Source organism: Setaria viridis, chromosome 7, assembly GCF_005286985.2.
Source record: "Setaria viridis chromosome 7, Setaria_viridis_v4.0, whole genome shotgun sequence".
Lineage (NCBI taxonomy): Eukaryota > Viridiplantae > Streptophyta > Magnoliopsida > Poales > Poaceae > Setaria > Setaria viridis.
Window position 1 is genome coordinate 22193845 of NC_048269.2, and position 12506 is coordinate 22206350.

The window sequence follows — 12506 nt, forward strand, 5'->3', positions numbered from 1 at the left end:
CCGGCGGGCGCGGCTAAAGCACAGTAAAAATCGTTCCAAAATTCATACGGACTGACTGAAAGTTTGTACTACTGCAACGCTCTGGCCCGACAGTGCGCCAACACCTGGGTCGGCTTGATCGGGACTTCTTCCGGGAAAGCTCACACACCCGTTCATCACATCACACATCGAGTTGACACGGCAGCGACTCGATCACACATCCAGCGCCTCCGCCGTCGCCGTCGCCGTCGCCAGCGCCGGACACCGCTCCTACTCCCAGTCCCAGCCTCCGATACCTTGTCCCGACCTGTCAACAAGCCGAGCGCGTGCTGACGGGTCACATCAGGCCGATCCGGGCCGTCCGAGCTCTCCTCGGGCACGAGCTGTCGCGTCCCGGGCCGTCGGATGCCCCGCCACGGGAAACCCGCGCCTTGTACAAATAGGAGACTCCCGTTGCCGTCGACCTCCAGCTGACCCGTCATTCTACTCGAGGTCTCCAGTCCAAGCCCCCTGCCAGCAGCCAGCCAGAGTGGTAACCCGTCGCGCTCCGAATGCAGCTTCTCCCGCGGCTCTGCATGGCCACCGGCAACGGCGACGGCGACGGGGAGGGGAGCGGCAAGGGCGACAGCAGCAGCGGCAAGCTGGCCACGGCGGTGTCGTCGTCCTCGTCGACCGTCTCCACGTCGTCCTCCGCCGCGGCGGCCGCCGTGTCCGAGGCATCCTCGTCGACGTCCCTCCCTTCACTCCCTTCGCTCTCGGCCGCGCCGAGCGCCAGCCTCGCTGCCTCGTTCGTCCACGTCACCACGCTCCGTCCCCTGTCCGCGGCCCCCGCGTCATCGGCCGCTGCCGTCGTCGCGGCGGGGGACTACTCCCTCCATGGCCTCGTCGTCGCGCGGCCGTCGTCCGTGGCGCTCCACGACATGTCCACGCTCGAAGTGACCTCCACCTCCGACGCGGAGGACGCCGCGGCGGGCGCGGGCTCCGTGAAGTGCGTGGCGCACCTCCACGGCGGCGGCGCCGCGGTGACGGGCCACCAGGACGGGCGGCTGCGGCTGTGGCGGGCCTCCTCGCGCACGCCCGCCAGGCTCCGCCTCGCCGCCGCGCTCCCCACGGTCGCCGACCGCCTCCGCCGGTTCCCCGTCCCTTCCAACCACGTGGCCGTCCGCCGCCACCACCGCCGGCTCTGGATCGAGCACGCCGACACCGTGTCCGGCGTTGCGGCCTCCGCCGACGGCCGCCTCCTATTCTCCGTCTCCTGGGACAAGACCCTCAAGGTGTGGGCCCTCCCGTCGCTCCGCTGCCTGCAGTCGCTGCCCGCGCACGACGACGCCGTGAACGCCGTCGCCGTGGCGCTCGACGGCACCGTCTACACGGCATCCGCCGACAAGCGCGTCCGCGTGTGGGCGCCCCGCCCCGCGCCCGACGACAAGCCCCGGCGCACGCGCGGCAAGAAGCACAGGCCCGCCTACCACCTAGTCGCCACCCTGTCCCGGCACACGGCGGCGGTGAACGCCCTGGCCGTCGGGTGCGGTGGCCAGGCGCTGTACTCCGGCGGCAACGACCGGTCCGTCGTGGTGTGGGAGCGGGAGGACAGCGCGAGCCACATGGTGGCGATCGGGGCGCTGCGGGGCCACCGCAAGGCCGTGCTCTCCATCGCGTGCGCCGCCGGCGGGCTCGTCGTCAGCGGGTCGGCGGACCAGACGGTGCGCGCATGGCGGCGCGCCGCGGACGGCAGGGGGTACGCGTGCGTCGCCGTGATCGAGGGGCACGGCGCCGCGGTCAGGTCGGTCGCGGCGGCGCCCGCGCCCGCGCTCGCGCCGCAGAAGCGGCGTCCGCGGGGAGACGGCGGCGGCGAGGAGGAGGAGTGGCGGGTGTGCAGCGCGAGCTTCGACGGCGAGGTGCGGGTCTGGTCGCTGCGGGTGTCGTCGGGCTTGGAGTAGGTGCGATTTGGCGCGATCTTTTTGACGTAGGGCGGTGTTTTCTATTCTTATTACTAAACCAAGTTTTGGTTTGGCACTTGGATACGCACGTTTGTGTAGATACTGAGAGAGGGGAGTGTCGATTGTGTAGCTACATTTTTGCGTTCTTGCAAAATTGTATCACGATTGCAGATTTGTTCAGAAAATTCTTCATTTTCGTTTTAATTTTTGCACCTGTGCCCCTGTGGTTTACCTTTATTAAGTTAACTTACACAGATGTGGTGCCAACTATTTATTGACAAAAGTGGGCAAGACAGCCAGGAAACATCCTGGTTGCTTGTTTAGGTCCATGTTCCTCGCTGTCGATCGACTGCTGCTTTTCAAAAAGCAAAAGCAAAACTATTCGACTGCCATCTTAATCAGTCAAAAGACATGTCAAACCCCATATAGGTGTAAAGACATACGTACTCGGTATTTAAAAGACACACAAATTCCGAATATAAATCTCAAGGCTGACTATGCTAACAGAGGTTTTGGTCAAAACGCATGAATTTTGCTACATCTGATAAGAAACATTCCGTTCCCCGTATGAATCCGGAAAATTCCCATCATAGTGGGCGCCAAGACTGTTCAGCTTTTGATAGCTAAACATGCAGTGTACAGAAACTTTCACAGATTAGCAACAAGCCCAAAAGAATTTTCAGATCTTTTTATTGTCGCAAGTACTTCAACAAGTACTAAAAAAAAACAATGCCAGGTGCCGATTCCTGGCGCATGATTGTATCCCACTAGCTGTGGGCAGGGCAGCAGACGAAACGCATGAAGCTGTAAAGAGATCGCCGGGGAGCTGGAGATGGATCGGCCGGCAGGTGAAGTCGTTCTCAGCCTCTCCCAGTGGTGGCGTGGCTGATTGGAGCTGACGTGAGCGTATCAACTGACGATCTAGCCACCCGTCTGCTGTGATTGACCCCGATAAGGTTCTACCTGTCACCTTTCTCAACGAGCTAATCATCCATGCCACCACCACCACCATGCTCCCCATTTCGCCGGCCGTTCAGCTTCACACTCCTCTCCATTCCGGGCGCTTGATTTGCCTCCCGTGCTAGCATTTGTGAATTCCATCGTCCAGTTCTTCCTCCAAAAACATTTCAGCTTTTATGCAGTGGATGCAACTAATCGGTTGACCTCCACTACGTACATCGTCGTTAGTGTCAGTTGATTCCAAGTCCTTGACATATAACACGGCGCCGGAAGGCTAAAAAAAGCCGGCGAGCTTTTGCACAGCATGTTCTTCTGCATCAGGTAAATTTTTTTTGAAATTGTGGACCGGCAAAGATTGCCGGACCTGTATTAATTAATAAAGAAGAGAGTTACAATGAACTAAGCTAAAAAAATGGAGAAAAGAATATATACAGAATTTATAAGTCTTCGTCAGGTAAACTAAACTAAAGCATCTCCTTTGACAGTATTCGCACCGTGGATCATTGTTAATCTTATCCTGCCTCTGTTGTCTACTGGCGCGGTTAACCAAAGGAACAAGCTGCGTATCTGCCGCAGCCTTTCCTGCTGATATTTTGGCAGGGGGGGTTGGTGACTGCATGCATCAGGTGGATAACAATCGACAATTGATGAATCGAATCGACGCATGCACGCATCACCTGCCTATTGAAATTTAACAGCAATGCAGCTTAGCCCATGCAGATTTAGTTTGTGGACACGTGTCACCATGTAGCATGTGGTAAACCATGTTTGGTGATCGCTGATCGGAGAAAATTAAGGCCTGGTTTGGTTCCTCTAATCTATTTTTAAGCTCGCATCGAATGTTTAGATACTAATTAAACGTAGACTATTTACAAAATCCATTACATAAGTGGAGGCTAAACGACGAGACGAATCTATTAAGCCTAATTAGTCTATGATTTGACAATGTGTTGCTACAGTAAACATTTGCTAATGATGGATCAATTAGGCTTAATAGATTCGTCTCGCCGTAGCCTTCACTTATGTAATGGGTTTTGTAAATAGTTTACGTTTAATACTTCTAATTAGTATCTAAATATTCGATATGACACGTGCTAAAAATAAGCGAAGGAACCAAACACCCCCTAAAACAGCTACTCCCTCCGTTCCAAATTATAGGTCGTTTTGACTTTTCTAGATACATAGATATTATTATGCATCTAGACATAGTGTATGTCTAAGTGCATAACAAAGTCTATGAATCTAATAAAATCAAAACGACCTATAATTTGGGACGGAGGGAGTACCATACATGGACGGACAGCCTGAACTCTGAGCTCAGAATTAGCAAGCAGCTTGTTTGGTCTGGGCGATGGAGCCGGCCGGGGCTGCTAGCTACGCGACAAGCGAGTGGGATTGCAGAGCTGGATAGAGTTAAGTAATGCGAGCACCCTAGTTGCGCTGATTAGACGTTGACAGAGCCGCGAGGTCGCGGGGGCTGGCCGAATCCATGGAGCAACGGTGGTGGTGTGCGGGAGTGGAAATAGTTTCTTAATCGCCTCCACTAATCACACTGGCATCTGATTGAGCAATCCATCAATCGAATCATCAATCTATCTATGTATCTACTATGGACGTACAGTACTGAAGGCTCAACGGAGACAGTAGCAGCTGGTTAGTTCGTGTGGATTAGAATTCAAATGTCGCCACACGACAGAGTGGCGGTAATGCCTTTTTGTCAACCTGCAAAATGCAAAGCAAGTAATGGAGTGTAAGTGTTTCTCTTGTTGTGATTGTGTCCAATGCTGAAGTCAACTACCACTGCGAACCAAACCCGTTCTACTTGCTCGGTTAGTTTAAGACAGGTCTGAACAATACTGCGCAACTAAAAACAGCATGAAATTAGGAAATGCTCCTGTTTGAGTTCATTTATCTTATTCTATTTTTTTTGAAAAAATGAATCGGCTGGAGAGCTCCTAGAAGGCCACATTTGTCCTAGGGGTGTAAAAAAATAGCTCCACTCCATCAACTTCATCTTTTTGTAGCTTCACTCTACCAACTCCAGAAAAACATGAAGTTTTTGTACGTATTTGGCTGATTGCGATACTCCACCTTCAGAAACATGAAACCTTATTGTGAATAGTATATTTTACCCATTGTGAATGTACCCACCTATCAGTCTCTTTTCTCTCCTCCTCTTTCTCTCTATGTGGCGATGCGCAACCCCATCTGTGCTAACCGCACGCGGGGCGGTCGTGCTCGGGGAGGTATCCCTGGAGGACCAGCACCTGCACATCGAGAACGCGCGCGTCAAGGATGAGCTCGACTGTGTCTGCGCGCTCGCCGGCAATTTGCTGGACACGCAAATCCATCTGCTTCAACATGCAGTGCACTGATGTGATGTGCTAGATGCACATTGACTTGATCTTCTCCCTCTCTCGATTTGTTTCTTCATCAGCATCAACATTGTTTATTGATTCCAGTGGCTTCCATCAATCAATTCAATACAAATGCGACTACTACCGGCCGCGACACCTGGGTCTCCCTCGGCGTCGACTCCTCTGCTTCACCGACAGCCGCTACTTCAGCGTCCGCAGGGGCCAGGGGTGCGCGTGGCATGGCGGCACAAGCGCTGCCGCGGGGGGCAGGGGCGGCACGACCATAGCCCTGGGGGCAGCGGAGGCGCGCCCGGGCGAGCTGCTGTGGAGGGGCACGCGGCTGGGCCCAGCGGGTGGGGGCGGCGAGCGCAGTGCAGCCCTCCCCGGTTGGCTACGACGGCGCGGTCCGGCAGGGGTCGGCGGGTGTGATGGTAGGGAAAATGACGAGAGAACGGGGAGAGGCGACGGGAGGAGGCACTTTTCTTTTTTCACTAAGCGGTAAGTTACCAGTGAAATAAATAATCTCCAACTCCACGAGAAGGTCTAAAACTGGTGCTTCTGGAGCACCGCATGAGGTACTGCACGAAAAACATGGATCTGACCCCAACTCCACATTTTTTCCGGAGCTGCAGTCAGTACTCATTGGAGTTGGACGTGTTTGGCAAAAAGTTTTGTGGAGTTGGTGGAGTAGAGCTGTTTTTTGAAGTGGAGTGCTGTCAAACATCCCCTTATTCTTGCTCTACCGCATTTTGCATACTAGTCCATCAACCCGTGCTCCCGCACGGGCTAATATTTTTAAAAGTTATTGTATTTAAAATTATTTAGAAATTAAACTCCTGACGAATAATCAAAATTGTTTACCTACTGCTACCGCCGACTAGTGATTATACGCCACGCCCTCCTCACTTCCAATGGCTAGAACACAAGAGACAAGGGGTTATACTGGTTCGGGATCCCTACGTCCAGTTTCAGCAGGAGTCGTGTTCCTTGGATCGAGTGCACTGAGCTTACAATAGGGTGCTTGTAAGCCAGCGATGTGTGGGTGCGTGTATGTGTGTGAATGAATGCGAGAGAGCGAGAAGGAGGGCCCGGTTCCCTTTATATAGGCCAGGGATCGAGTGACAATGTTGAGAAATGAAGGGGGTCCCCGACCTTAGAGGTCGGGGGTCGTGGTGTGGTCGGGTAGCCTTGCACCAAGGGGTCTTCTTGTCTTGTCTTCTTGTCCGGTCGTGGGTTTTGCATGCCTAAGTGGCTCTTGTGCGGCGTGGGCTGCTACGCACGGCTTGGCCTGCTCCGCAGCATGCCCCGTCCCGTCTGCCAACCCCGTGGCATTGAACGGGACGGAAGCTGCCATTGATGTCCATACCGGAGATGAGTGGGTGAACCTTGGTCAGCGAGCTGGACGGGGCATGCTGCTTCTCCCAGCTTTCCCCGACCTCCTTGGCACGCTCATGGCCTCCCCATGCCGTTACGCCTGACATTGGGTCCCGCCTCACCTGTGGGCCCGTACCAGACCTGGTGTGGTGGCATGGCCTTGATCTTGACAGGTCGCCTTGGCGGCGAGGGTGATGATGATGTCAGGGCGTGTGGGCACGTACGACCGCGCGTGGCCTCGTCTTGCAAGCCGTTCTGAGCGGTCCGAAGGGCGTAGCCTCACCCTTAGACCCCCTGCTAAAGGTCAGCTCCCCTCACCCAGTCATGTCCCAGCGTGGGACGGTCAGGAGGGGGCCACACCCTGTATTTAATGCCTTCGGTACGATATCGGTCACCCCTGGTCAACAAGGAACGGGTGGGACGTTGTGGGCCCCTTGCAGGCCCCGCCCCTAGTCTGGCCGGATCGGGGGATCACAGCCCTCAACCCTTGACCAAGGGAGGTCGGGAGGTGGGCCGCAGCGTCTCCTGGGCCGCGTCCAGTATGTTTCTTGCTATTGGGCCCCTAGCCTTTTTGTGTCAGGCTGGTTTGAATCCCTTCCCTAGGTACCCTTGGTACAGGAACCGGTCACATTGTTTTCAATAACTTCAACATAATACTTATATAGATGTGTACTTATCTTTTTTGAGTTGTGATTGATCCTTAATTAGTAATTACTCTATACACTTTTCACCCACATTCACACTTCTCTCATTTTGCATAGCACCTAGTATAAAAATCAATATTTTCATCACTTTCTCACATACATGTACAAAATAGTCTACATGGTGACACTCATCGTGCCTATATACCTTAACTTAGTATTTATATATTAACAATGACATAAGTAGGTAATTTACAATCATATATTAGTTTACTTTTGTACAAATATATACTTTTGGATAAATGTATTAGTTTACTTTTAGACATTTATAATTAGATTAAGATTTAGGTGTACTTTAGATTATTTTTTAATAATAATATACTTTTTAGAAAATATAATAGATCAACGACTATTATTATTGAAGTTTACATGATTGATGCTTGATGTTTCTTTTTTTATGAGAATTTATAGGATTTGTATTTTTTTCTAGCGTGACTCGTGAGAACTAATGTGGAGTCTTCAATGGAAAAAAAATAAGACAATATTTCTACAGAAGTATTATCTTGTGATACTTCTCATTTGTTAAATATTCGAATACAATACCTATATAGATATATACTTATTATCTTCATCCAATTGTGATATATTTTAGTTAGTAATTACTCTATAACATTTTCATCCAAATTTATAATCTTTAACTTTTCACTTTGCATCGCATATATGCGCTTGAATTTATTTATTGGACCCTAAGTTTGAGCTATAATTTAATATAGAAATTTATATTCCCATCACTTCCTCTATATCTTTATAAATGGTGACATGCATCATACCTATATACTTTAATTATTATATCATATGCAAATAGTATATATTTTACAATCATATATTGGTGTATATTTTAATTAAGGTGATTTGGAATCGAACGTAGGGTTACCTCATGTTATTTTTAATAATAGCATATGCAGATAATTTAAAGAGTTACTTTAAGTTATTTTTAAGTATTAGTGGTGGGCAATTTAATTACAAATTTAGGGGGTTATTTTAAATATTTTTATAATGGCATAAGTGGGTAATTTTGATGAAGATTAGGGGTTACTTTAGTTTGTTTTATGTAATGGCAGAGGTGGGTAATTTAGATATAGATCTAGGGGATTACTTTAGACTATTTTCACAATGGCATAGGTGGATAATTATTTAGAAAACATAATAGATCCAAGATTTGAGTCTACCAATTGATAGCTAGATATTTTACTTTTTTTTAGAATTTTTACGATTTTTCTCTCTTTTCAGTGTGTCCATCTAGGATCCTAGGGTTCACCCGGATAAGATGCTCGGAAACCAAAATGAGCGATACAGAACATACATTTGCAGTGCGCGCTAGTGCTCTTAATTATAAAACAATTTTAGAAAATGAAAAAAATTGTTTTTACCAACAGCAAACAAAAACGCGAAGGCATTGATGGACGCACCTTGTTTCTTAAATTGCCAAGTTGGAAGCACACAGCAGCGTGGGAGAGGAGTTGGTACTGTACCAGTCCAACTTGTTGCAAGATGCCTTGTCAATGTCAAATCCAAGTGGCGGCCGCCGGTCTTTGTGTTTGTGTCTGGTAGCCTGAAAACCACCGGCCGCTCGCGCGTGGTTTCAACGGGGCTCCCTCCGAAGGTGCATGCACGCACGCACGAATAATATGATCCGCGCGCACGTCACGCGTGCTCGCAAGCAGGCCATAGAACTAAGATCGTGGAGTATCTACAAATAGATGTATGCTCTGCTGGCACATGGGGCCACGGGACTTGGAATATTCTGCCGCCACATTATCGGTTTAGGCTCAGCTGGATCAGCTTAATTAGCAAGGTCTTGTCTCAACAGCTGCATGGATGCATGCATCATGCATGTGTGCCAATGTGTGTGTGTGACTGTATGGTGTATGCCCAGTGTGAAGCATAGCTAAACGATCTTTGATTTCTTGACGCGTTCCAGAAGACCAGAACCACGCTGCTGTCTGCCTGTCTCCAGCATATGTGTTGCTGCCGATAGCGTGCTCGATCGTAACAGTGCGGTGGCGATTACGACAAAAGTGCCGTCACTCGTCACTACTAATCTCTACAACTGATCTGCATTACATGGTGGGTACATGCATGTGTGGGGCGCGACGAGAACGAGCGCTTGCCCCTCCTCTTCCCGGCAGCGAGCACTCTCAATTTCAGTAGGCCATGGAGAGGGCGAGAGGCAATGGATATGAGGTGGCGTTTGGTTTGCCTAATTTATCGTAATCCGATTACACCTGGTGAGCAAAAACGTTCCGGCCGTTTGTTTCTAACAACCCGTAAACAGTTAGCAACGTAATCAAATCATAGCCTATACAAATCTCATACCGTTGCTGCTACTCCGTAATCAGAAAAGGGATGCGGTGCCGCCCAGCTCGAGATGAAACGAGATGCCAGGCCGCGCACGTCGCCACCGCCTGAGGCACTGACCACGTTGCTCTGACCTCTTCGAGTCACCTCCGTCGCCGTCGGCAGTGGCCGGTGACGCGGCGGCAAGGACGCTGGCCACTGCCTCCTCCACCTCATCCTTCTCTGCTTTCTTCTTGACACGTCACCACCGATGACCATGCTGCTCTGGCTCAGCGACCTCTTCGTGTCGTCTCCGCTGGTGGCGACGGCTGCCGGCGATGCGACGACGACAATGTCGGCCACTGCTTCCTCTGCCTCACTCCCATCTGCTTTCTTTTTGATGCACCGCCGCTAATGACGCCAGCTGCTCCAGCTTCTGCTCGAGGTCGACCTCCTCCTCGAAGCTCCATTTCCTCGTGGCTGTAGCATCCTGGAAGGCTAGGCTATCGGTCTGTGAGCATTCTGGAGGCTTCGTTTCCTCAGTGAGCAGTGAGCGCACGATAGAGATAGAGAAAAGCAGGCCTGACCAGCAAGATGCAAGGAGAGAAACGGGGAAACGAGATGATGATGGCAGGTGGGTGGTTAGAGATGCAGGTTTACATTCCCTTTACAGCGTGCGAACCAAACAAAACGAGCCATCTGTTTCATTATTAACGTTACCGATGGTTTCTGATTACATTTGCGTTTGCGTTACATTTTTTTGAAACAAACAGCACCTAAGTAGTTTGGAAAATATCCTATCTAGCGATCGAGTCAACTAATAACCAAAGCTCGTGCCCGGTGGCCCAGTAGTAGCAGTGGGAGTGCAATAATATGCATGCATGATTGGACTCGATATATTCCCGTTCCAGAACCTTCACAGTACGCGCGCAAGCAGGCGGGCGCGGTGCAGTGCAGTCGATCGAAGGAACAAGTCGTTAAGAAATGCATGCGTGCCCAGTAGTGGTGGCGACTGGCCTGGCGCGCGTTTGGTCAACTGTCACCAGTGCTGTGTGTCGGCGGCAAGCGGAGAAGCAGCTCGCAGAGCAATCAGCAAAGCAAGCCGACAAGGGAGGGGAGGTCCGGCCGCCGGCCGGCCGGTCCACGCATGATGGGATGGCTGGTGAATGGTGATGATAAGGATATTATGGATCCACAGGGCTTTGAAGTCTGACCGAAGAACTCGCTGCTGGTTGCTCGGCAGGCCGGCAGTGTGCGTTGAGAACTGGATGCAGACCTTCGGGGCTAACGAGCGAGCGATCGCCGGTCCGTGGAGCAGACAGAACCTGACCTTCGAGAAGGACGCGCCTGATGGTACTCCGTTCTGCATACGCTGTGCCTCTGAGACTGTGACTCTGAAGTGTGTCAGCGCCGCTCTGAGAAAACTCTCGCACGCAGATGCAGTAACTCCTGTCGTCTTCTAAAGTTCTAACTCTGTGCACGCATGTCGACGGGCACTGCTCCATGAAGCCCCCCTACTATACGCTACCCACCACCAGCTGCGTCGCGCATCGCACGCGTGAGTTGGGCCTCTACTAGTCTAGAACGCTTTATGGATTGATCGGTAGCTAGGTTTGCTGCTGCTGAACAGGCTGTGGATTGCGATTCAGATGGAGAAAGCGTATGTGTACCTATGTCCTTTCTAACACGTCGTTAAAGTGCACGAAAGGGAGTGGGCGGCGCGCACTCAGACTCAGTTCTCTCCTCATGGAGCTTTGCCTTGCTTTGATGCTTTCTCAGTGGCAAGAACGTTTAACGGCCATGATGGCGACAGTGTCTCCACATCTCAGCGATAATAATAGTATATATTTCACTTTTCCCGACATCGATCGGTCTACTACCATCATCAAGGGAGCCACAAGCTAATAAGGCACTTGATCATGCTAGGTAGTATAACGACACACGGGATTAAGGTACCTTGATTAAACTTTAGTTCCTATCATATCGGATGTTTGTACACTAATTAGGAGTATTAAATATAGTCTAATGACAAAATTAATTGCATAAATGAGGGCTAATTCGTAAGACGAATCTATTAAGCCTAATTAGTTCATGTGATGCTACAGTAAATATGTGCTAATTATGGACTACTTAGGCTTAATAGATTCGTCTCACGAATTAGCCCTCATTTATGCAATTAGTTTTATCATTAGTCTATGTTTAATACTTCTAATTAGTGGCCAAACATCCGATGTGATGGGACTAAAGTTTAGTCCCTAGCATCCTAACACCCCCTAAATAACTAAGCTATAATATAAAGCTAAGACCTGGCAGCGTGTGTGTGCAAACTGCAAAGACCGACCGCCAGTTAACTCAACTATGGCTGGGCACTTTTAAAATCGAACCGAAAAAAATACCGAACCGAACTGAAATGTTGGTTTTTCGGTTTGTTCGATTTGGTGTTGGTTTCCAATCCAGCAAAGTTCGGTATCGGTTTCATTTTTATACTATACCAAACCGAACAAACCAAACAACCGAACCTTAGCTGATCCAGCGCGCATGCCGCAGCCCAGCTGCCTAGGCAGGCCGATAGATTGAGTATTTTGGCCCACCTTAGCCCAAACTCACAAGCAAATATCCCACGCTCTACACACTCCACTAGCAAACCCTAACGCTATTCTATCTTCCAATCCCACGCGCCAGGTCGGCCAGGCGGCGGCGGTAGCTCCAGCACCGCTCGGCCTGACGGACCACGGTGGCGGTTCCCCTCCACACGAGCACACCTCCACGCAGCGACCTAACAGGCACGTGCACGCAGCGCAGGCGGGAGGATCTGCGGCGGGCGGCGGGCTGATGGGAGGATTACGGCGAGCCGGCAACCAACGGGCTGATTTGCGGCGGGCCGGCGGGCGGCGCCACAACCCACGTTGACCTCTTCG

General features: G+C 50.8%; 1 protein-coding gene across 1 annotated transcript; it reads left to right on the forward strand.

Annotated features, from left to right (window-relative positions):
• Positions 1 to 229: 229 nt before the first annotated feature.
• On the forward strand, positions 230 to 2123 carry LOC117863224 (uncharacterized). The gene has a single exon (XM_034746842.2). It carries the CDS (start codon positions 531 to 533, stop codon positions 1917 to 1919), a length of 1389 nt encoding a protein of 462 aa, XP_034602733.1. The 5' UTR covers positions 230 to 530; the 3' UTR covers positions 1920 to 2123.
• Positions 2124 to 12506: the final 10383 nt, after the last annotated feature.